The following is a 26,466-nucleotide window of genomic DNA, read 5'->3' as shown; positions in this document are numbered from 1 at the left end:
CTCACGAGATTCTCCTTGCGCAGGAGGTAAAGGGGTTACTACAGCTGGGTGAGGTGAAAGAAGTTCCTCTGGAGTACAGGAACAAGGGGTTCTATTCCCGGTATTTTTTAAACCCAAAAGCCAAGGGCAGTCTACGGCCCATCCTGGACCTGCGAGACCTCAACAAGTACCTACAGAAGCTAAAGTTCCACATGGTCTCTGGCTTCTGTTATCCCCTCCCTGGATTCAGGAGACTGGTATGCCGCCTTCGACTCGAAGGACGTGTACTTCCAGATAGCGATATTTCAAGGGCATAGACGCTTCCTTCGGTTTACGGTGGGACCTCACCACTGCCAGTTTATGGTCCTCCCGTTCGGCCTGGCAACAGCACTGAGGGTGTTTACCAAGTGCATGTCAGTGGCAGCAGTTTACCTCAGGCGCTGGCATATCCAGATCTACCTGTACCTCGATGACTGGCTCATCAAGGGCGGCTCCTGGTCTCAAGTCTGAAGGGATGTTGCGGTGCTTCAAGCCATGTGCCGCTCTCTGGGCCTACTGGTGAATGACAAAAAGTCGACATTGGTGCCAGTGCAGGGGATAGAGTTCATCGGAGCAGTCCTTGACTCTACCTGCTACAGAGTGTTCTTGCTGCTGGAAAGGTTCCACACGATGGCAAACCTCATTGCAGATGTCTCCGCGTTCTGTCTGTCTACGTCTTCTGGGCCACGTGGAAGCATGCACTTACGTGGTCCGCCATGCCAGGCTCCGGATGCAGCCCCTGCAACAATGGCTGGCGACAGTTTATTCCCAGTCCAGAGACCCCCTGGAAAAGATCGTTACCATTCCTCAGGCGATACGTACCTCGCTGAGATGATGGACCTACTGCAGGACAGTCCCGGAAGGAATTCCATTTGACAGCCCTCCTCACTCCATCTAATTGGTGTTGGACACTTTGGACCTCAGCTGGGAGGCACATCTCCGCAACCTCTAGACACAGAGGATGTGGTCCCCGGAGGAGGAGTGGTTAGACATAAACATCAAAGAGCTTGGAGCAGTCCGGCTGGCATGTGGAGTCTTGCTTCACCAGTCTGGCAAGGTGGTACGAGTCATGACGGACAACACAGCCTCGATGTTCTTCATCAATAGGCAAGGGGGCGCATGCTCGTTGGCTCTCTGTAAGGAGGTCCTCCATCTGTGGGACTTCTGCATCAGCTACGAAATCTACCTGGAAGATTGTCACCTTCCTGGCATCAGGAATACGCTGGCAGACCAGCTCAGCAGGGACTTCTCTCACCACAAGTGGTCGCTCCATGCAGAGGTAGCCTGCATGATCTTCCAAAGATGGGGAACTCCCTAAGTGGACCTGTTCGCTGCAAGACAGAACAGGAAATGCCACCGATTTTGTTCTCTAACAGGGTCTGAGCAAAGACTCCCTCTCCGATCCCGTCCTCCAGTCGTGGTCAGGGAGCCTGATGTATGCATTCCCTCTGATTCCACTCATTGGCAGGGCACTGGCAAAGATCAAGAGGGACCAGGCATAGGTTATGATCACTCTGGCGTGGCCTTGCCAGCATTGATTTGGCACACTCGTGAGCCTGTCAGCGGCCCCTCTCTGGACTCTGCCCAACCAACCAGACCGGCTATTGCAGGACCATGGTCGGCTCTTACACCCTAATCTTGGGTCCCTCCACCTCTCGGCATGGATGCTGCGTGACTGAACCTGGAGGAGTGGACCTGTTTGGAAGGAGTCCAAAGGTTCTCCTGGAAAGTAGGAAGCCCTCAACTAGACTGACTTACCTGGCCAAGTGGACAAGGTTTTCCCGCTGGGCATCCAAATGGGGCATCTCTCCCTCGTGTTTCTCCTTACAGGAGCTGGACTACCTGCTCCATTTGAGGAACCAGTGCCGGGCACACACTCTTCCATAACAATGCATCTTGCGGCCATCTCTGCTTTTCACTCGCTGATCCATGGACAGACGGTGTTCTCCCATTACATAACGGTCAGATTCTTGAGAGGGCTGGAGAGACTCTTCCCACAAGAGAGCAAGAAATGAACAAATGACTGCTCCGGGGGACTCAAGGTCAGGGCTCCAGAGGGGCCGCATTTCTAGTTCTATGATTGATGCAAATGACATACGCCTTTCCACCCATTCTGCTTTTAGCTCAGGTTCTGAGGAAGATCAAGCAAGAGGGAGGGAGTGTTGGTGAGCCCGATTGCTCCTGGATGGTGCAGACAGTTGTGGTTTCCAAGCGTTTTATAGATATCGGCATGCCTGGGCATCCATATCCTGCTCTTCCTGGACCTGTTGACCGCAGGACAGAGGCAAGATCAGACATCCCGATCTGGCATCTCTCCACATCGCAGTCTGCTATTTCGGTGGATGACCAACCTAGAAAAGACATTCTGGGAAGCAGCACAATCCATACTTAACAATAATTGAGTCACAGAGTAGAAGGCCAGAAGGGAGTACCAGATCTAGTCTGACCTCCTGTATATCACAGGCCACCAACACCATGTGGCATCCACACATGAAAAACTCAACCCAACAGGAAGAATTCCATAAAGAAGTGCCACACAGCAAAATGAAAAAGGTTTTCTGTCTGATTCCAACGGCGTTAGATGTCATCAGGATATCGGCATCCCTGTCATTTTGGACTTTTTCCTTAAAGATTTCACAACTATCTTTTTGTTCCCTATGGGTGGATTTAGCAGTTATCAGTGCCTGTAACCAACCACTTGATCTTCACCCATTCTGTGTACAGTACATTTTCTAAAAGGTGTCTGTGATGCCGACAGACCAGGTGCCAGCTCATGCCAAGGCCTCAGGCCTGACTGAACACTTACAAATGCATAGCTGGAAACCAGTCTTGCTTAGCTGTGTGCATTATCGAAATAGATATTAGATGTTAAGTTGATAAGAATGTGTTTAGTCTGTATGAAATGCTTGTAGGATGCTGCATGTATTGGTCTTATAACCTCTAAAGCCTAATGTATAAAGTTATATTGAGTGTTTGCATTGTATACTTCTGTAATTGCATAACTCACCAAACAGGAAAAGAAACATTAATTAAGAAAAAGTGCTTGTCCTGAATACAAGATAGCCCATTGAAGGCAAATAAGGAATTGTATAGCATCAAAGGACAGAGGCCCTGTTGAATGCATTTCTAACTCCCTCTGGGAAGGAGAGACCTACTCCTGAGCTTATCCCATCAGTTTGGACTCTGGGATGGAGGGAATAAAAATACCTGACAAAGAGAAACTTTGCTCTTTGGCTGTTTGGACTCTCACAGGGGTGGAACTACAAAACAGAAGCAGAGATCGCTAGGGTCAACCTGGGTTAGCCCTAAAAGATATTCAATGCTGATGATTTCCTACAGCTCTGTCACCTTTTGGAACCATAGGCTGTAACTCATTTGTGTATATGTGTTGCCTTCTTTAACCTGTAAATATCTCTCTTTTCCCCTAGTTAATAAATCCTTAGTTAGTTTACTGTAGGATTTGGGTATAAGCATTGTCTTCGGTGTGAGATCTGGGTTACATATTGACTTGGTGTAAGTTTCTTGGGACTGGGAGCAACCTGAATATTTTGTGATCTTTGGTGCAAGTAAGCGTTTATCACTTAGTCCGGTTTGCCTCGGTGGCAAGATAGATTGGAATGTCCAAGAGGGCTGTCTGTGACTCCACGGTAGGATTGTTATAGTGCTTCAGGAGTTCACATTTGTTACTGGGTTGATGAGATCTAATTATAGAACATACAACCAGTTTGGGATATCTGCCCTGCTTTTTGACAGTCTGTCCTGAGGTTGGCACTCATGGCTATGAGTCATTTGGGGTAGCATGACAGTAACAGTAGAACCTTTCCTCTGATAATGAAGTCTACCCCAACATGGGACCTCAGTCAAGTCCTATCAGCATACAGAGACACTTAACTTTGTTTCTTAGTCCACCTCTAATGAAGATTGCCTTTCTGGTTACCATCCCATCAGCTAGAGGAGTAGATAGCTGGGGGCCTCCATGGCCAATTCATTTTACACTATCTTCCACAAAAGCAAAGTTTTCCTGAGATTACTTTCAAAATTCACCCCTAAAGTAGTCTCAGAATTCCACCTAAAAAAGGCCATTCACTTACTTGTCTTCTTCCCAAAGCCATATGCCACCACTGAGATAGGCAGCTGCACACTCTAGTTGTTTGTCGAGCCTACAAAGGACTAAACCCTTTATGAAATTATCTACATTATTTGTATCCTTTATGGAACATATGTGAGGGGAAGTGATTTCTTCTGAGCGACTTTCCAAATTTTGGGCTGCATCTTGCTGTGTTATGAATTAATGGTGACTCCTACCAGACAAGATGTTGGGGGCCAATTGACGAGAGCCCAGTCTGCATTGGTAGCCTCGCTATGAGATGTTCCTCTCCTGGAAATCTGTAGAGTGGGGCTCTGTTCAGACTTTCACGAGACATTATGCTCTGATGCAAGCTTCTTCAGCTGATGTATACTTTGGCAGAGCAGTCCTCCAGTCAGTGATACAGCCAGGGTTCTTGCGTCAACCTTTTCAATGAATCCTGCTTGGGAGTCACTCACAGTGGAATACTCATAGGAACCATCATTCAAAGAAAGAAAGATTACTTACCTTACAGTAACTGGAGTTCTTTGAGATGTGTGGTCCCGAACTATGACCTTCTATCCACCCTCCCTTCTTCCCCTATGCGGTGGAGTCTTATCCTAGGGCTGTTCATGGTAGAAAAGTAACTGGAAAAGCAATCGGTTCATGACGTCCCTTATGCCCTTTCTTTGGAGTATGAGGAGGAGAGGGGTACAGACCAATAGACCTTGCTACTAAGAATCTTTCAGTGTCAGGTGCATGAAGCGCATGTGCATCCACCGTGGGCTATAGACAGGGACCACTCATCTGAAAAAACTCCAGTTACTCTAAAGTATGTAACCTCCCATAAAATGATCTCTGGAGATTTGTTATACACTTTTTATGACCTCTTGAAAGAACTCCATTTCACTCAGTAGTACAAAATGTTACTCTAAGATACTGTAATCTCATGAGACATCTTGCTGTAATTATACTATTAATATATGTTACCAATGAATAATGCTGTCCATGTCTATTATGCTGTACATCTTTAAAAATGTTAGTAATGTTATTTTTCCTGGGACCTTAGTTTATTTTTAATTTGAATTAGAGACATACATCACAAGAAATATAGCATTTTCTGCATTTTTGTAGCAATTACAATAATACATTCCATGCTTTTTTATTACCTATATTTAATGAACTCATTAAACATGTATATCACAGATGGGTTGAAAAATATCGAAAATTCCTTGTTTTACCAGTCCATGAAGCTAATCTGGTACATGAAATTAATATAGGTTAGGTCTTAATGCTCAAAGAAACTAGGATGGGGTGGGCAAACTTTTTGGCCTGAGGGCCACATCGGGGTATGGAAATTGCATGGCAGGCCATAAATGCTCACGAAATTGGGGGTGGGGGTGAGTGCTCCGGCTGGGGGTGCGGGCTCTGGGGTGGGGCCAGAAATGAGGAGTTCAGGGTGTGGGAGGGGGCTCCGGGTTGGGGTGCCGGGGGGATGAGGGCTCTGGGGTGGGGCTGGGGATAAGGGGTTTGGAGGGCAGGAGGGGGATCAGGGCTGTGGCAGGGGATTGGGGTGGGGTGGGGGGGCTCTGGGTGGCTCTTACTGCAAGCAGCTCCCAGAAGCATGTCCCCCCCTCCAGCTCAGAAGCATGGCCAGGGGGCTCTGCCCACTGCCCCATCCTCAGGTGCCTCCCCTGCAGCTCCCATTGGCCAGGAACTACAGCCAATGGGAGCTCGGGGGTGGCGCCTGTGGACGGGGCAGTGCGCAGAGCTGTCTGGCCACGCCTCTGTGTACTACGTAGGAGCCAGAGGGAGGGTCATGCGGGCTGCTTTCTGGGAGTTGTGTGGAACGGGGCAAGCCCCAACCCCGCTCCCTCACTGGAGCTGAGGACCAGATTAAATCATGAAAATTGCCAGTAAGTATATAGTCTAGCTGGAATTTTTCATGTATATCAATTAATATATATTTGACCATTTATTTTTTAGGACTGCAAGAAGGCTGGGTATGATGCCTCTATAGTTGAGCATTGTCTCAATGCAGTGGAATGGGCTTGTCGAATGCTCCCTTTTGCTAGATTTATGAATGTCGAAGAACTTGTTCAAGATATAATTCTGAGCCTTGTTGGAGAATTACCACCAATCAGAAAGGTAAAAGAAGCTAAAACCTTGTCATTCTCAATATCTTTTGTGGTTTTAGCTTTCTTCCAAATGTTATTTTTAGAGCTCTGAATAATACAAATTTTGTTGGGAGTTTTACTATAACTTTTTTCCATCAAAATTAACTCTGAAACTGATATATTTTGTACAGGTGGCAGAAATTTTGGTGAAAGCATTTCCTAATTCTGAAGATGTAAGAGTTCCATTAAGGGATAAATATCATGCTCTTCAGCAGCGACTTAGACACTGTATTGTCAGAGGTAATGTACATTCTTCCTCAGGGAATATAAAACGGGCTTAATGACTTCATTGCTTTTTGGGTTTTCTTATGAACAATAATACTGGTAAAAAGAAAAGGAGGACTTGTGGCACCTTAGAGACTAACCAATTTATTTGAGCATGAGCTTTCGTGAGCTACAGCTCACTTCATCGGATGCATACTGTGGAAATTGCAGAAGACATTATATACACAGACACCATGAAACAATACCTCCTCCCACCCCACTCTCCTGCTGGTAATAGCTATTACCAGCAGGAGAGTGGGGTGGGAGGAGGTATTGTTTCATGGTGTCTGTGTATATAATGTCTTCTGCAATTTCCACAGTATGCATCCGATGAAGTGAGCTGTAGCTCACGAAAGCTCATGCTCAAATAAATTGGTTAGTCTCTAAGGTGCCACAAGTCCTCCTTTTCTTTTTGCGAATACAGACTAACATGGCTGTTACTCTGAATACTGGTAACATTTCTTTAGGTGAGACATTGAATTATTGGCTTTTGTCTAGGTAGTAGCTATGGATATCATGGTGCTTTTGAAATAAGAACTGTAGTGTTCTTGCCAACAAATCAAGTTCAGGCTGGGATTTTCAAAAGAGCTCAGTGTTGGTTTGACTTTTCTCCCACTGAAGTCAATGGTAAAACTCCTATCAACTTCAGTGGGAGCAGTGTTAGCCAAACACTGAATGCTTTTGAAAATTCTACCAAGGTTTGAGCTATCATTAAGTTAATGGCTGCTCATTTTGTGTACGTGATCGTTGGGCTATCAGTATTCATCTCCTTATTTTATATTTATAAACACTTTCAGATATCATGAATTGAAAGGTGCTGCATAAGAACAGTAGAACGAAAGTACTATTCCATTATTCTGTGATGTTTAAAACAAAAAAAAAATCTTTCTGGTATGATGGCAGAATAATTAAATCAATTTTTACAGAACTGCATATAAACACTAACACTTTCAAATTTTTTTGTTGGTGGTTTTTAAGAATTATCCTTACAAATAACGGCAAAAGATATTACTCCAGATGAAGGACTACAAGCTTGCCTTATTTCATATTTAGAACTCAAGTTCAATATCCATCCTTTAAAAGCACCCAATTTAAACTTAGTGTTTTTCTTTGTGTGATGGTCCGTACGTGTATTCCACACATAGGTACACATGTGAAGCATGCACCTTAGTTCAGAGATTTTTAGTAAGCAGTGTTCATTGCTCTGCACATATGCAGTTTTATTCCTCATGCTCTGAAATTAGAGTACAAGTATAAGTAGTGCAGGCCGATGCCTCTCCAGTTCCTTCTTGGTGCCTCATGGCCTAAGTTGGACTCTTTTGTCCACAACTTCTTCTATCATTGCTTCAATCTTTAAATATATAAATTTTAAATCGTTATTAATATTTTAGTATTTCACTCTTAGATTTATAGCCTTTAGAACTTAGTTAGTTCTCTTCCCGTCGTGGGGAAGCTCTCACTGAGGACAGGGTCTGTGCTCAGAGTCTTGGGTATTAAGAATTGCGTTTTATGCCCCTACTCCTTTTGACTGAGCAACGAACACCAACGTTGCCTTTACTGCCTTGGTGACGCTTATGTCTCTGTGCTGTGCGTGGGTAGTATAAATAGCACTGTGCAGTCTGACCGCCTTCAGTTCCTTCTCTGCTGTAGAGCCCATATGTTACACTCCGAAGCAGAGGGGGGTAGTTGAGCACATCTCAAAGAACCTCAGTTACTGCACAAGGTTAGTAACTCTCTCTTCTTCTTCGAGTGATGTCCCTATGGGTGCTCCATTGTAGGTGATTATAAAGCAGTGCCCCTAGCTGGAGGGTTGGGGCTTCAGAGCGGCTGTTATCGCCGAGGATAGGATCATATGTCCAAGAATGGTGTCCGTCCAAGAATCCTGCAAGATGGCATAATGTTGGGCTAATTTATCAGAGGACGCCCACGTGGCAGCCCTGCATACATCTATTATGGGAACATTATTGAGGAATGCAATGGAGGTTGAGAGCGCTCATGTGGAGTGTGTCCTGATAGAGGCAGGTTGTTGCTTATTGTGAAGTTCATAAGACATGTGTCACATGTGCTGCTCTGAAGTCTCATTTTGGTGTGGGAGAATTTATCCCCACAGCCAGTGCGGTGTTGGGAAGCTGGGAAGCACTCTCATGAGCATGAGACTCAGTCTTTCTCAAAGTCCACATCAAAGAAGTTGGACTCACTTGCAAGCAAGCCTTCCAGCTTGGCTCATGAGGACTTGGTATGTTCTAAGCCCCAGAGGCATGAGAAGAAAGCCCATAAGCATTGGGCTCTGTTGGTACCAGACCATGTTCCATTGGTACCGTCATCCCTAGCTCCTCCCAAACCCTGGGAACCATCAGCACCAAGAAAGTCTGATCATCACTGACTTCAGATACTACCCTCCTCACCAGCTCCAGTGACCCAGACAAGCTGAACTCCTCTCACACTAGGGAGATATGAACCTATTAGCACCGGACAGGACATTTTTGCTCTTCTGGCTGTGGGATCCCCTCCTCGATTGGGCTCCTCTGTTTCCAGGGAGATATCACCTCTGAGAGAATTGATTGCTGGAAGGAGCTTATCACCCCTCTCGTATACAGAATACACATCCAGTCCAATTGTAGTGCCCTACATATCCTTCGCTGCCCAAAAGACCCACACAGGTTTGAGACCAGTCTCCACCTCATCTAACTTAGAGCCGCTGATACCCCTTGATATGGGGGCCTCTACAACCACCTGTCAGCCTCTGCTACTGAATATACTGGGGGGCTTGGGACCCCTGCAGTGTCAATCCAATCTGCCAGGAAGTCACCCCTTGCCTCCCCTCTACGGGGATGCTTAGATCTGCTCCCAGAGCTGACAGAGGAAAAGGAATATTATGCTCCAGATCCGGCAGCTCCATCAGAACCAGCAAGACTGCTATTGTCATAACTGGATCAAGTGGTGACTTCTAAATCCCCTTCTCCTGCCAGTGACTTCAGGCAGTTCTGGAACCTTCTCCACAGAGTTGTTGCAGACTTCAGATCCCCTTGAGAAGATCCAAGACTCCCAGCACAAACTTCTAGACATCCTGCATGCTTTTGGACCCAACAGAACAGCTCTCCCCATTAATGAAGCCATACTGGAACCAAGTAGAACAGTTTGGCACACCCCTGTCTCTACCCGCAAAAGGCCGGAGAAGCATTATTATGTGCCAGCCAAGGATGTGGAATTTTTGTTTTCTTATCCCCAATCCCAATTCACCGGTGGTCCATGCTGCTTCTGAAAGGGCTAGAGAGCAACATCTCTGGTCTACTCCTGCTGGTAAAGAGGACATACACCTAGATGTGCTGGGAAGAAAGGTCTTATCCAGCCTCCAGCTCAGGATAGGCAATTACCAGGCGCTACTGGCTAAATAAGATTTCCTGACCTATGCCAGGTTTGTGTCATTTACTGACAGCCTTCCGCAATGGGACAAAGGGTTTTTTTTTTCAAGTTCTGATTGGCGAGGGCAAACTGATAGTGAGGATTGCCCTCCAATCTGCAGTCGATGCCGCTGATACTTCTCTAGAGCTATGGATACTGACATCATCATGCGCAAGGAGTCATGGCTCCATGCATCAAGGTTCCATAGGGAGATCCAGAATACTATCGAGGACCCCCCCCCCCCCTCAATGAATTGCACTTTTCAATCAGAAGGTTGATGAATCCCTCCATATCCTGAAGGATACCAGGGCTACCCTACATTTGCTGAGGATATCCATGCCTGCCCCTAAAAGGAAGTTTCATTGCCCATGGGCCAAATCTAAATATACAGCTCAGTAGTTCTTCCATCAGAGGCCTTATGAACCACCATGTAAGAGACAGAGGGTTCAAAAGTCCTGATTCCTTATGCCGTCTGCAACAGTCTCGGCATCTCAATCCCCAAGAGCTTATTTTTGATGGGAGTTTGAGAGCTAAGAAGCACTAAGCCCAACATCTCCCGACTCCCACACACTATTTGGGGGTCATCTAGCAGTCTTTTTCAACACCTGGAGTGCGATAACAATGGTCAAGTGGTTGCTGAACATAATCTACTCTGGCTAGATGATAGATTGCATCCCTATCTCCTCCAAAACCCTCCTCCTCACCACTCTCATGAGACCATTCTTATGAGAGTATTCTCACGTGAGGTGAACTCCTTACTGCAGCGAGGATAGAACATGTCCCTATGTACTACCAAGAAAGAGGGTTTTATTCAACTTGCTTTCTTATGCCCAAAAAGAAAGGTGATTGGAGACCAATCCTCAACCTCTGCCATCTCAACTGCTTCATTCACAAACTCAGATTTTGAATGGTCACATTGGCAGCGATAATTCCATCTTTAGAAATGGGCATGTGGTTCACAGCTCTCAATATGAAGGACACCTGCTTTCATAGACATTCATCCCGCCCACAATGCTTTCTCAGATTCATGGTAGGCTCTGGCCATTTTCAGTGCAGAGTACTCCCCTTCATAATAGTGACTGCCTCCAGAGTCTTTATCAAGATATTCTCAGTAGAAGCAGCCCACATCAGACGTTGTGGTCTTATTGTCTTCCCCTACCTCTAGGGTGCCATATCCCACCAGGAAGCTTGTGTGTCAACTTCCAGGATGCTACACCTCCTCTGTTCACTGACAGTCAGCATAAACATAGAAAAATCTGTTCTCACCCCCTGTAATCTCTAGATTTCATTGGGGCCACCTTAATGCTATCACTGGAAGAGTTTACCTGCCCAAGGACAGGTTCCAGACCATAAACAAAATTATAGCTCATGTCACAAGCAACCCTTGAGTGCCAGTCAAGACATATCTGTCTCTCCTAGGCAGGGGTGAAAGTAATTTAAGGGACTTACTAGTACGCAGGGCCGGGGTTCTGAGCAAGAGGTGTGTGTGTGTGTGTGTGTGTGTGTGTGTATGTGTGTGCGCGCGCTACACCAGAAGGGGCAGGGCCTTTAAATCACTGCCAGAGCTGTGTGGTAGTGGTGTCGGGAGCCTTAGGCCCTTTAAATCACCGCCAGAGCCTCATGGTAGAGGTAGCTGTGGCCGGGAGCCCTGAGGCTCTGGCGGCAATTTAAAGGACCAGAGGCTCTGGCCGCTGCCGGGAGCCCAGGGCCCTCTGAAATTGGCAGCCTGGAGAAGCTACCCCCTGCCGGTGTGGTTGGCTGTGAACCGGCTCTTGCCAGTACGCTGTACCAGACTGGACTCGCTTACTTTTACCTCAGCTCCCAAGTCATATGGTCTTGTGCACCTATGTCATCCCATTTGCAAGACACCATTTTTGTTGCCTTCAAGCTTGGCTGCAATTGGTATATTCCCCAAGCTGTCATTCCATGAACCTCCTGGTGACAGTTCTGGCCAAGTTACTAACTTCCCTACTGTGCTGTACAAATCCTTGTCAGGTATATCCCTTTCTCATTCCCTCTCTGGACAGTACCATCATTATGGACGCATCCCTATTAGGCTGGGGAGCCCACATGAACTACCATGCAGCACAAGGTGCCTGGACATCTTGGAGGCCAAGATGCGCATCAATATCCTGGAGTTGCAAGCAGTGTGGTAGGTACGTGAGTCCTTTCTCCCGTTCATCTGCGCTCACCATGTCCTTATAATGTCTGACAACGTTATGACTCTTATAGATCAACAAACAAGAGGAAGTGAGAATCTGCCTCTGTGTGTGTGCAGAAGCAGTCAGCCTGTGGAACTGGTATATCAGCAATCGGATCACGGTATTGGCACCTACTTTCCAGGGAAGCAAATCACATTAGCAGATTCCCTCGGCAGACAGTTCAGTCAACCACGAGTGGGAGCTCCACGGCTCCGTACTTCACAATATGTGAAAGTTCCTCACATTCGTCTTTTGGAAAGACCATTATCAATTCATAGTCCTCCCATTTGGACTAGCTACAGCACTAGGGTCTTTACAAAAATCCTTTAAGTGGCAGTGGTTTAGATGAGAAGAAATGGCTTCCTATCTTTCCATGCCTCGACGACTGGCTCCTGATGGGCAGATCCAGCAGGGAAGTCCAGTAGCAACCCTGTTCCTACTCCACCTACTGTCTTCCCTGGAAATCTGTGTCAGCCATAAAACGTCCACTTTCAGTCCCACAAAGACTATGATTGTGTAGGAGGGACCCTGGACTCAACTACTGCAAGAGCCTGTCTCCCAATGAAGAGATTCTGTGCTATGAACTAATCGATAAAACAGATCACCCTCCGACCTTGGACTACAGTCGGGATCTATCTGTCCATTCTAGGGCATGTGGCCTTATGCACCTACATAACACCATTCGCCAGGATCCATCTCCACTGCATAAACCTGGTTTCAGTCTGTCTACTCACCATATAAAGATAACATCAGTGCCAGAGTAACATTTCCTGCCAAGATTACAGTTTGTCTCCTGGTGAGCAAACCCGGAGAAGGTTCATGTTGGAGTTCCTTTCCTAACACTCAAAGTGTCTATCATTACAGATGCTTCCCTCTTAGATTGGGGAGCCCATATGGACAATCACACTGCACAAGGCACTTGGATGCATTGGGAGGCCAGGAAGTATATCAACTTTGTGGAATTAAGGACAGTGTGTTGGGCCTGCAATCTGTTCCTTTCTCTCATCTGTTCCAACATGTCCAGGTAATGTCAGACAATATATTGACTGTCGTTTACGTGAACAAAAGGAGGGAGCAAGATCCTTTCCCCTGTGTGTTAAGACAGTCAGTCTGTGGAATTGGTGCATCAGAAACCACATAACCTTTTTGCTGGAATACCTGCCAGTGTGTAGAACTCCCTAGCAGAGAGTCTTAGCAGACATTTTTCCACACGCCATGAATGGGAGACTCACAATTCTGTCTTGAACAAGATCTTCACCCAGTGGGGAATGCCATCATGGGACCTTTTCACCTCACAGGTGAATAAGAAACTACCTCTGTACTGCTCCAGAGCAGTTCTGGGACAAGGCTCAAGGGGTGATGTCCTTTTGCTAGCCTGGATGGACCACCTCAGATATGGCAACCCTCCCATTCCATTAATAGCACAAGTCCTGTGAAATATTTGACACAACAAGGTTTGGATCATCCTCATTGCACCCAACTGGCCAAAACGGTTTTGGTTCTCAGACTTTAACATCTGACCATTTCTGGATCTACTGATGTAACACAACAGTATAACCAGGTACTCCAAATGGGGACCACTACAATTCAATGCCTGGTATTTGGAAGGGCATTGGCCATAGGGTGCTCATGCTCAGTAGTGATCCAATTTGTCCTCACCTAAAGCGGGAAGAATTCTACTAGGAGATGCTTTTTGGCTAAATGGAAACCTTTCTCCCCTTGGTTACAACAGCACCAGTTATTTCTATAGTGTGCTGGAATTCCTATTATTTTAGATTAATTACTTACCCTTAAGATGTTAGGTTTCTCTGAGTTCCCTACACGTCTAGTTCACAGCAATCAATGCCTTTTATTCTCTAGATGAGGGCCATAGCGTCTTTCCTCCAATGATAGTGGATAGTTATTCAGTGACAGGTAGATTCCTGAAGGGATATATTAGAACTTTCCAACCAATGGTGTATCCAATACCACACTGAAATCTCAATCTTGACCTTTCAGTTCTCACCAGACCTCCCTTCAAACCATTAGCCACCTGTTCTATGTCCCATCTGTGGATGAAGGTTGCCTTCTGAGTTGCCATCACATCAGCCAGAAGGGTAAGCAAACTGAGAGCTTCCATGGCAGATCCATCATATACCATTTTTCATAAAGAAAGTGTCTCTCTGTGCCTCCAACTGAAATGTATCACTAAAGTAATTTTGGAGTTTCACATGAATCACTTACCAGTTTTCCCCCTAAAATCACATGCTTCTGATGAGGAGAGAAGACATCACTCCCTAAATGTCTGGTTGGCACTGCCATTCTATCTAGAGAATGAAATCAACTAGAAAGACTCCTAGACTATTTATCACCCTGAAGAGTGATCAGTGGGTCAACCACTGTCCACGCAGTGACTCTCCAAGTGGATGTCAGGCTGCATCATCCTTTATTACCAACTAGCACACATCCCACCCCCAGAGGGGGTGGGAGCCCGTTACATCAGAGCACAGGTGATCTCTCTGACATCTCTGTGAGACTATCTTTAATAGATATATGCAGGGTGGCTAGCGCGAATTCCATCCACACCTTTACATATTGCAGACTACTACTGCAAAAACAGCTGTGGGGACGGCAGTATTAGAGATATCCATAGCACCCATCTCCTCATGTCCCCTCCTGATTGATTGCTGCTCACTAATCTCCCATGTGTGGAATATATATAGGGACCCTCACTCGAAGAAGAAATGAAGGTTACTCATCTGTAACTGGAAGTTATTTGAGATGTGAGGTCATTATCTGTATTCCACTCCCCATAGGTGGAGGATATAATAGGCATGGGAAAGTTAAATCTCCCCTGGCGCAGCCGCTGCCGCCCCACTGCTGGACGCCTGGGTCGTGGTGGCCTCGGCTGTGCTTTGCGTCTTCCCGTCCCTACTCTGCCCCTTTCCTGATGCCCCGCTGCTGCCTGGTGAGTCCCTCTTTTCCTCCACTCCACCTCCACCTCCCCTGCCCGGGCCTCGTGTGTGGCGGGGTGTGTGGGTGGAGGAGAGGAGGGATGTGGGGAGTGATGGGGGGCCTCGCGGGGGGCAGGGGGTGGAGGAGAGCAGGAACGTGGAGAGTGGCGGCATGAGGGACGGAGTGGGGGGTAAAGTGTGGGCAGGGCTGCAGGCAGAAGAGGCAGGACGGGGAGCTAGTCTCTCCAGAAGAAGCTTCACCTGCTGCCCATGCCACTACCCACACTCTATTCCCATTGCTGTGGATCATGACTGCATTCATAATAGAAGGAACTGAAGAGGCATTGATCCACTTTGCCCCCTACACCATCAGTTCAGAGCATGAGGAGAACAGCGCATGCAGAGACCAATGGACGCTGCTTACTAAATATTTCCGAACTCTCATGCATGGTGCTCATGCATACCCACTATGGCCGAAACATTAAATAAATATGATTATTTGAGACTTGGTCTCTATAGTTGAGACTACTCAACTTTTTGGTTTTGGTGTGGATCCAGTGTACTAGGTACTGGACTGAGATCTGTTAATTTTGTATAAGTTAACAGGTGATAATATCTTTTGGTGTCTATTCTAGTACCAGTCCCCTGAGTCTTCCAGAGCCATATTCCATCCCTAAAATTTGATGATTCAGTGATTTTAGGGCAGCATACTAAATAAATTAATTACAAAGCTGTAAAAGGTTCCTTTGATGGCACTTAACTATTGCTTTACATTTTTAAATGTACAGCCATTAACTAATGTCCATAAGAGATGGTAGGTAAATATTATTATTAATTTTATTTCTATTTTACAGAAATTCAGAAATGTTAAGTGACTTTCTCATTTAAAGCTGCACAGTGAGTCAGCCTCAGAATTGGGACTAGAATTGGTTCCTTGTGGGATGCTTAACCTCTAATTCACTGCATCATTGACAGCTAATATTCATTAGATTTTACAAAAATTGTAAATTCATTAGCTTTTCAAGAATGAATGGGAGTTCAAAGGCAATTACTCATTTTTGGTATGCATTGTATATTTTGTATGCATTTATCATTTTGAATATTACCTGTTTTGCATAAACAGTTACCTGTTTGTGTCTGCCACTCATATTTTGCATGTACAATTTTGGGTTCTGTGTTCAAAACTTGTTCTTGAGTGTATTTTTCTCAAATATATGAAACATAACCAGGGAAACTGTCTGTCTGATGGACTACATCTATAGAGGAAATAAACTGATTGTCCACAGAGTGCTGTCATAGGGTAAGCAATGGGGAAGAAATAGAGATTTTTCTTCTAATCTCTTTAGATTCTAGTAATCTTAATTGTGACTTGTAACAAGAGTAGATAGAAGTGTTTCTGGCAGACATGCAATTTTGAAAGTGATGGTGTTTCTTCAGTTAGAAAATAAATAGTAACTACATGAATCAAAACAGCCTACATTTCTCTATAGCTATATAAATTTACAAGTTGTAATTAAGTAAAAATTATTCTAAAGACTTACTGCATAAGCAGAGTCCCAAATACTAAATAACTTCATCTTTGTTCTGGATATAAGTTGGAATATACTTTATATGATTGATTTATGTCCTGCTAATCTTAGAGAATGTGAAATATATGGACTCCACACTCAAAATCCCATCTCTTTGTCCGCTCTCTCTTTTTTTCCTTTGGTTAGGATCCAAAAGTGAAGAAATGATGTCTGTTGTTATCCAGGCCACCCGCAAAGTGAGGCTGAAAGCACTGAAACGTGTAATAAGGAACATAGGTCCCATTGAAATGAGTATCTGGGAGCCATCGGAAGAGGAGACACCAGATGATGAGGCACATTGCTATGATAGATTCTCATTAGGGACCAGTCTAAGCAGAAGTACGCTCTCTGATTGTGGAAATCCTCAAGTATATAGTGATGCTGAAGCAGCAGATACACTCTCTGAAGCTTTGCTTACAGAAGAAACAAGAAATCAAGCACCTTCACCTCAGAGGTATTAAGAAAGTAACGAATTGAGTTCGGTCAAACAAAACATAAAGCTACTGTCAGATTGTTTTTCAGTACAGTTTCACCACACCTTTCACCTGCCTCCCAGCTACTTAATACTCAACTGAAACCATTTAATACATTTTTTCTTTTCATTGTCTTTATTATTGCATTTGTTACAGTCAACAAATATAGACTGAAGGAAAGGGCAAACTTGCAGAGCCAGGCAGTCGGTGTGCTGGCAGGGAGTGATGGTGGGCCTGTGCAAGGAACTCTGGAAGGGGAAAGAACTTTTTTAAAAAGTGAAGAGGATTTGTCTGACTACTACTTTTGAACCTGAACCTTTCTTGTCTCTTACACATACACAATTGTTTTGTGTGATAATTAGATTAAGCTGTTAATCCATTTTATGCATGCATGCATACCGCTCCAGTGAGCAGCCAGTTTTATTGATAGCAGGGAATCACAGATGAATATTGGTTTATTAGCTTCTCTCTTGGTCATCCACCAGACCCACTGGCAGCTGTTCAAGGGCACTAGGCCCCAGTAGCTCCCACTGTCTTCCCAGCCCCCTGGCTTAAAACTCAACTGATAGCAGATTCCAGGTAGCCTACATATTGCCCTGTCCCCTGACATTCCTACAGACAGGAGCTGCTGTCTTCCTAATGTCAGTGAAAATCAACAATATTGGACTTCTTTTCAAGTGTATGTCCCTATGGGTGCTCCACTGTAGTGTGTGCACATTCCCGTGTGCACTCAACCAAAAAGCAGTGTTTGTGGGCCCATACCTGTGCAGAGCAGCTCCTTGTGCTCCCAAATGAGGGCATATAGGGAGGTCCTTGTTGTATCCCACAGCTGTACAGAGCAGCTCCTTGTGCTCCCAAACGAGGGCATATAGGGAGGCATGGACCCATTGCCACTCAGTTCCTGTGGCTCACGTCTGAGCATTTGTGTGTCTGCTCTTCTCAGCTTCCCACTCTTCTTATCTAGCTAATTTTATTAGTCCTTTTCTTTATGTAGTTTGGTTATTTTTATTTTATTTCTCTTTAGTTCCGGGACAGTTGTGCTTCAAAGAGGGTTCCCGCCATCCCTCTGAATTTAGGTGCTTTAGCACTCTGAATTATGCCAAAGACCCTAGGCTTAAAGCCCTGCCAGACCTTCCACAGGTCTTTTCCCCATAGTTCTGAGTCATCAGTACTGCACACAAAGCAGCGTGCAGAAATGTCCTCCAGTAGACAGCACAGAGATGCGTACAGGGCTTCTACTCACTCTATGGTACCATTGCTGCCCTCTTTGAGTGATGGTCCTTGTTGTATTCCGCCTGAGCCAGAGCTTTTCAAAGTAGTAGTGTCTGTCGGTCCATCTATCTATCTGTGCTTCCTGCCCTCACTCGTTTTTGCTCAGCAACAAGCACCAAAGCTGTCTGTACTGCTTGGGGGAAGTCCACGTTGCATCCAGGTGCAGTGTCTGCCTCTTCTTCCCTGCCCATACCTGGGAAGGCTGGGCCCTGTGCCTTAAGCAGCACCTCCTGGAGGTCACCATGGGACCATGGTTGAATCCTAGCTGGGGAGCCTTTCTGTACATCAGCCTGAGCAGTCCAGGAGTGTGCCTCCTACTGTGAAGTTCCAGTCTGTTTCTGCCAGTACCAGGGCTCAGTACCCCTCACTGCACCTGGCTATGAACCACGGAAGCATGCGCATAAGCATGGTAGTGAGTCTTCCTCCAGATCCAAGAAAGACGTTGCACCATCCATGAGTTCTTGTCCACAAGAGCAAGAAGAAATCATTGTTCACTGGATCTGCCAGTCACTGTTCCTGAACCACGCATCACTCCTCCATCAGCTCTGCCGGCACAGCATGAATAGTTGATCCCAAGGCAGGCCCTCTTACCAGCTCCGGTTCAGTCCGTGGACCAGTGCCAGACACTGAGGAGAATCGGATGTGCTCCTAGTCCTTATGAACTGTGTGCCCTGGAACAGACGAGGTCTCCCCATGTTCCGGTCCATTCACCTGCTAAGAGGGCTCCTTCTACGTTGGATCTGCCACCCTCTGGTTGTGTTCCTACAGCACACTCCTTTCTGTCGGCACCCCCGTTTGTATAGGACTCCAGTTCCTCTGAGGATTTGGATACTATGCATGACTACCAGAGGTTTCTGACAGTAATGTGGCAGTACCCTTCTTTGCCTAAGCCCATGAGCCACTGGTACCTGGCTCCATGGACACCACCGCAGCATCAGCAGGATCAACCAGGTTGCCTATATTGGAGCCCAAGGGGTCTGAGTTTCTGTTCTCCCATCTTCCACCTGATTCCCTGGTTATCCTGGCTGCTATGGAGCGGGCCAAGCAACAGCATCCACGCTCCACCCCCTCTGACAAGAAGGGCAAGAGGTTAGATCTTATGGGTAGAATGGTCTTTTCCTCAGCCAGCCTCTAGTTCCTTATTTCAAACTACCTAGCACTGATGGCCAAATATGATTTTCTGAACTGTGGGCAGATGGCAGATTTTGGAGATAAACTACCTCTTCAGGATCATGCCCACTTCCTGAATCTGGTTCTGAGTCATTGGTACTGCACACGAAGCAGCATGTGGAAAAATCCTCCAATAGACAGCATAGAGATTCATAGGATTGCCTTCCTTGAACTAGAGCTCTGAGGTCAGAGAAGTTTTTCATCGGACTTCTCTGGTACCATGCACATCTCCACTGGACTGACCTATGTTCCAGGCCCTGATACCGACCCAGATTTCTGGCTACTAGAGTCTTCCAACACTATCCAGATTTTTTTTCTCCAGAGAACTTTTCATGCTGGAATAACTGGAGTCTCCCCTCCTACAGTAATATTAATGCTAAGGTCGTTGGGAATTTACGTCCCTGAAACAAAGGGATGGTTTAGCAGATCCCAAATGGGACAGTACCACCCACAACAGACCTTTCCCAGACCTTCAGAACTTCTGAGGAGGAGCGGCAGACCTCAGAAAATGGAATTGCCTTCTTTTACAACTGCACCATTGGCATCTCCCTGTAAGAAACAGTTTTGACATCTTGGTCCAGGACCTAAAGCAACCTATTTCTCCAGATCCTTTGCTGCACGATTCTACCATCCCCACCCCCTTTGGAGACCATTGTCTCACTTCCTCCCAGCCTTGGAACACGTTACTTCAGACAAACGGAACTTGGAGGTGATCATCATCCACTTCCACTTCATCTCCACTTCCCTTCCCCATTCCTCTTCAGGGATCCTTCTTATAAGGAGCTGTGGACCTCTTGCTTTAAATCTCTCCTGCTCTTGGGGGAGATTGAACTAGTTCCCCAAGAGTTCATTGGAAGGGGATTCTATTCCAACTATTTTCTAGTTCCCAAGAGGATGGAGATCGATCCTCAACCTCAGAAACTTGAACCCCTGTGTACTTTCGCTGCACTTCAGAATTTTTACACTAGCTACCATAATACCAGCCCTAAATCTAGGGGAGTGGTTCGTTGCCCTTGACCTCTGGGATGCCTACTACTATCATGTAGGTATCCATCCTTCCCACAAGCATTTTCTATATTTTGTAATAAGCTCAAAACATTACCAATATCAAGTCCTATCCTTTGGGCTCTCCATAGCCCCAAGGGTCTTTACAAAGGTCTTCTCAGTGGTGGTGGCCCACCTGTATCAGTCAGGCATCACAGTAATTCCATATCTGGATGACTGGCTCCTCAGAGGTCACTTGGCTCTAGAGGTCCAGTCAGCAACCTCCAAAGTGCTAGCCCTATTTCAGTCTCTGGTCCTTTGCGTCAACCTGAAGAAATCTATGTTAACCTTTGTCTAACTTCATTGGAGCCATCGTAGACTCCATAACTATCAGAGTCTACGTGCCCAGGGAAGAATTTTCCACTTTGTCCAATCTCATATCTACTCTACAGCACAGTCTGCAAACAACTGAAAGGACCTGTCTGTAACTCCTCAACCATAAGTCAGCCTCTATGTGCATTGCACTATGTGCGCGACTGCACCTCAGTACCTTCAGTGCCCCAGACAGACACAGTCTCTCCAAACAAATATTACCTCTGGAAGTTGTAGACTTGCTAATGTGGTGGACAGACCCATTGAAGGTCTGCGTGGGAAACCCATTCTCACATCCTGCACTATCAAAAATCCTAACAATGGATGCCTCTCGGATTGGGGGGCAAGCAGTTCCCACAATAGATTATGCTCCACATTAATGTCCTGGAGTTGAGAGCAGTCTATCAACACTTTCTTCATGACATGCAGGGCTGCTCTGTCAGGTAATGCTGAATAACAGGGCAGCAATGTTATATAAACTGCCAAGTGGGAGCAAGATCCCAGTCCTTATGTGTGCTATCACCAAAATTGTGGAACTGATTCATCTCCTACCAGATAAAAATCTTGGTGGTTTATCTACCAGGCCTCCAGAATACAGTTGTGGACTCCATGAGCCGAAACTTCTGTCAGGACCATGAATGGGAGCAAAACAATTCTTTAACATCATCTGTCAAAGCTTATGTCTAACATCAGTGGACCTCTTTGCTACCCTGCCCTCCCCCCCCCCCCCCAACAAATGTGAAGTTGTCACCATTTCTACTCCAAGGGACAATGTGGTCACAACTTCTTAGGAGATGCTCTGATAGCACCACAACCCCATCTCTTGCTGTATGCTTAACCACCTCTGCCTCTCATTCTCACGACCTCACTCAGATTGAGACAGGAGAAAAGGCGGGTCATTCTCCTAGCACTATCATGGCTGAGACACGTTTGGTATTTGAACCTTCTTCACCTCTCAGTGGTGACACCGTCCTCTCTGCCTTCCTCTCAAGAAGGATATCCTTTTTCAGAACTTAGGCACCCTGAACCATCTCAACCCCTCTGAACTTCAGGGCATGGCTTCCAGGTGCCTCTCGGGCATAGAGATAATCTGTTCAGATAGGGTCCAGTCAGCCCTCTTACTTAGCAGGAAAATTACTACTTGCAAAACTTATCTGCAAAAGTGGAAACTCTGAAGTTCCTGGTGTTCTCTTCACTCCCTCAATGCTCAGAAGTTCTGTTTACCAAAATGCTAGACTACCTGTTGTACTTAAAGACACAAGATCTGTCAATAAGCTAACTCAGAGTTCAACTGGCTGCTATCACAGCCGTCCACTCACCACCCTTTGAAAGCTTCTCCATTTTTTCGCCCATTCTACTGTGGTCAGATTCCTTAAGGGGTTTACACAATTTGTTTCCCCCACTATGGACTCCTGCTCTGCTGTGGAACTTTATTTTGGAGCTCAATGCCTTAAAGCAGTGGTCTCCAAAATGGGGTGCCAAAGACCATCCCTGGGGGTGTGCAGCAGGAGGAGCGCTCCTGGACCTTTGATTCTTCGGCGGCACCTCTCCTCTCCCCACTGTGTCTTTGATGGCACACTGGCAGCAGCTCTTCTTCTTCTCTTTTTGCATCCCTAGAACTGGCCCCGGGGGGATGTGCAATCCAAAAAGTTTGGAGACCACTGCCTTAAATAAACACCCTTTGAACCAACAGCTACCTGTTCTCTTCTCCACCTCTCCCTCAAGACATCATTCCTTATCACTATCACTTTGGCTAGACAAATGAGAGAACTAAGTGAACTCATGGCAGACCCATCATTCGTGACCTTCTGTAGAGACAAAGTCACACTATGTTCCCATCCTCGCTTCCTCCTTAAGGTGTCTTAAGAAGGAATACCATATTAACCAGGAAATCCATCTACCATTGTTCTACTGAAAGCTTCGTACTTCTAGAGAGGAGGCTAGCCTGCACACACTAGATGTCAGAAGAGCTCTTGCCTTCTTCATAGACAGAACCAAGATCTTTAGGACCTTTGCCAGATTGTATCCTGTACTGAAAGGATGATGGGTCACCCTATTTCCACACAAAGACTGTCCAAGTGGGTTTCGGGTTGTATTTTAACATGCTATGAGGCTGAGGGAAAACAACCACCTCAAAGAGTGTCAGCACATTCCACTAGGGCTCAGTCTACATCTATAGCCCTACGTTGAGGTCCATGGGTTTCAAATCCCGGTCCAAAGGGCTTTTAGGAGCCAGTATGTTCCAACCTACCACTCAAGTGACCTAAGTCAAGTCACTAGAACTTGAAGCTTAACTTCAGTAGAGTACTTCAGTCCTGGGATCTGATTTGGCAAAACTCCAAGGGTTCTAATTGGTTCCCTGTTTCTATTTAAACCAATCAGAGGAACAGGAAGTTGTCTGTGCAGCTGGGTTTTTCTCTGCTTAAGACTGCCTCTGCTGCACTACCTTCTGCCTGACTCTGACCTGGCCTGCTTCTTGACCCTGACTCCCAGTCTGTGCCCTCTGATCTCCTGGTTACCTTACTCTGCCTGACTTCTGACTCTTGGTTTCCCCCTTGGGCTCTCAGATTCCCTTCTCCTGATATCCACACCTGGCCTGCCTCCTGATTCCCGACCCCCGCTCCAACCACTATGTCAGACTGCCCACAACCCGGTTATGACACTTTATTGAAAAAATGCCCATCTGCAGGACTGCAGCTTGGTCCTCTGTTCACATGTTCGTCAAGCATTACACCATCTTACTTACTTCCAATGTTTGCCAATGTGTTTGCGGCTCAAGGATTGGACCCTTCAGTTACCAAAGAACCCATACAAAAATAAAAACCTGTGGAAGAGATCATCTTCGACCCCGAGGGATCACTGCCGCTGGGTGCTTCATCTGCTGTCCTCCTTCCCCTCTGTGTGGCGGTGGGTTCATGTCTCCTTGTATGCCCTCACAGAGGAGCATAAGGAGCTGCTTTGCGCAGTCATGGGCCTGTGAACACTGCTTTGTAGTCTCTGGTCAAGTGTGCATGGGCACAGGCATGTCCTACAGTGGAGTACCCATAGCTACAAAATATCTCAAAGAACTCAAGTTACTGTACAGGTATGTAACCTCTGCTTTTTGGACTCCCACATCAGTTTTTGTCACTATTCATGATCCCTGTCATCTAACTGTTCATCATCCATCAGTCCCTCATCCCCATTGTATCCTCCCTCCATAAATTCTTTAATCCTCTATTATGTCCTTTGTTATTCCTGTGACCTTATCCCCTCTGCACAATTTCTTATTTCCCCTTATACTTCCATTCTCTCACCCTAAAAATGTAATAATTATCCTGTATAATTTACCAAAGTAACCATACAATCTTAGAGTTACTCCAAACCTCCTACCCTACCATTTATTTTTTCATGTTTTCTGTTCTTAGATTGTAAATTATTATTAGCAATAAAAGTTACTGTGATACTTCTAAGTTAATATTGGTTTGTGAATTATGGCTACTACATTTTGTCTATTTTGCCACCTTTACATTGCATTAATGTAAATTTTTGCAATTAATTTCCTATTTTTATTTAACAAAAGAGAGAAGAAATTAAGAGAACTGTTGCATTAACATACTTTATTGAATTTAATTTTTTTTTTAAAGAAAGTATTAGAGTTAGCCTTCTGATTTTTTTCTGTTTTCATGTTTTGCTGTATTGTAGGGAGACACGGCCTCACACAGAAGAACAAACTGGTAGTAAGAAAACTGCACATAAGATAAAATATCTTAACTGGAAAGCAAAACATAAAGAACAAAGTAAAGTTTTGCCAAATCAGCATACTTTGCCTGTGGTAGGTGCATGGGAATTTGAACGTGATGATGATGAATATGTTAAGTTCTTAGATCTCTTTTTGAGTTACATGCTTGAAAGAGACTTTAATTGCAGTGATCCTGGGATTCCTTTTCTGACCAGCTTTTCTGAACTCCTTAGAGAACATGAACTACACTCTCTCCTTTTTGATGTGCATACAACACTGAAACGTCGACAGGGCAGAACTAATAGCCAGAATGTGTTTAGAGCTGGTTGCTGCTATGCTGTTACTCTTGCATCTTGTGATTCCAAACCAGCTTCCTTGTGTAATGAAAAGAAAAAATATTTGGAAAACCAAATGTCTGTTTCAGTTCTACAACCAGCAGACTCCTTGCTGTGTGACTCAGTGAATGGAGTAAAAAAATACATGGGAAAGAAAGGTTTATTTGGTCTAAACCACCTGTCAGTTTACAGAGCACAAGATAACAAGCAAGAAATAACTATTACACCCATAACCCAGACCTTGTCTGACCATGCTTGCTCTAGTCTACAAACTTCAGTGACCTGTAAATATACGTACAAAACAATACATGTGAATGATGTTATACCAAGAGAGGAACTTTGTCTAGAACTGAAGAATAAATTTAGCAATATTGCAAGACTGCTTGAATGGATGATCAGATGGTCTGATAGGAGATTGCTATATGACACCAACAAAATAGAGTCATTTCAAGAGAGCCGCCCCATGATGCATGTGAAAACATCAGCAGCTGCTATACTTACATCATTATGGCTTCTAGGACGACCCTATTCTGATGAATCGCAAGCTAGGATCTCTAGTTTTAAGGTAAGGGGATTGAATAAGTATTTAGTAGAGAGAGCTAGGATTGTAATTAATTAAACTTAAAATATTATGCATTTGTGTATTTTAATTCCTTTTTACATGCATGAATTTAAAAGTAGATATTTTAAAATGCAGTATATAATTTTACTTTTTCCCATTCCTTTTTAAAAAATATTCATCTAATATAGACACTAATCCTGCAAGTTGTTCCATGCACATGGACCCCAGGCATCTGTGCAGAACCCTATTTAAATAAGTGGAGCTCCAAATAGCAGCAGTGGTTTGCAGGATCATGGGCTTAATTTTGACTGGGTATTTATTTGTTTGGTTTTTTTTGGCTGTTGAAAAATAAATCTCTACAGACATAGGAAAAAAGGACATTAAAATATTCAAATGTTGCACCCCATTCTGTCACCTAAACACAGGTTTTTTGTTTTGGTTTGGTTTTTTTGCTTAAGAGTATTTTAAACATGCTCAAAACATTAAGGATGTTAATTCGTGTTCAGTGTCACATAAGTAGTCAGCACCTTGGAAAAATGGGTGCACAATGAGCAAAGCTATGAATATCGTAAAACAAATAGGAAAAAAGTGTGAGTAATTTCCATTACTTGGGAAGATTGACAGCAATTTTAGATAACTGAAATCCATGTTAAAGATTTCATATGTATGTTTCTGTAATTTCCTAAATTACAGCAGGAATGCCTGTAACTTGCACATATTACCTACTAAAACCATAACAAGACTGAGGGGACCAGAATCCTAGGGGATAGTGAATTGACTCATAGGAAAGCAGTAAATACCATATGTTCGACACCTTGTTGAGGAACACATTTTAGATAAACGTTGACAACCAGGTTATATTTTATCTCAGTGAAAAGATTTGCCATGTCAAAGTAACTAGCAATAGCAAAAAACAGCATCACATAGTCTTTAAAGCAACAGAATTAC

The 26,466-nt window shown here is 45.0% G+C and overlaps 1 protein-coding gene across 1 annotated transcript in view; it reads left to right on the top strand.

Moving 5' to 3' along the window:
* Positions 1 to 26,466, top strand: part of CPLANE1 (ciliogenesis and planar polarity effector complex subunit 1) — a 183,830-nt gene that overhangs the window by 72,656 nt on the left and 84,708 nt on the right. Inside the window, exons 23-26 of the mRNA XM_074952488.1 lie at positions 6,071 to 6,232; positions 6,393 to 6,501; positions 16,777 to 17,083; positions 24,585 to 25,521. Of these exons, the coding sequence (XP_074808589.1) occupies positions 6,071 to 6,232; positions 6,393 to 6,501; positions 16,777 to 17,083; positions 24,585 to 25,521 (1,515 nt within the window). The remainder of the gene's footprint in view (positions 1 to 6,070; positions 6,233 to 6,392; positions 6,502 to 16,776; positions 17,084 to 24,584; positions 25,522 to 26,466) is intronic.

The sequence above is a fragment of the Natator depressus genome, chromosome 5, assembly GCF_965152275.1.
Source record: "Natator depressus isolate rNatDep1 chromosome 5, rNatDep2.hap1, whole genome shotgun sequence".
Classification (NCBI taxonomy): Eukaryota; Metazoa; Chordata; order Testudines; family Cheloniidae; genus Natator; species Natator depressus.
This window is presented reverse-complemented; position numbering and strand designations above follow the sequence as displayed.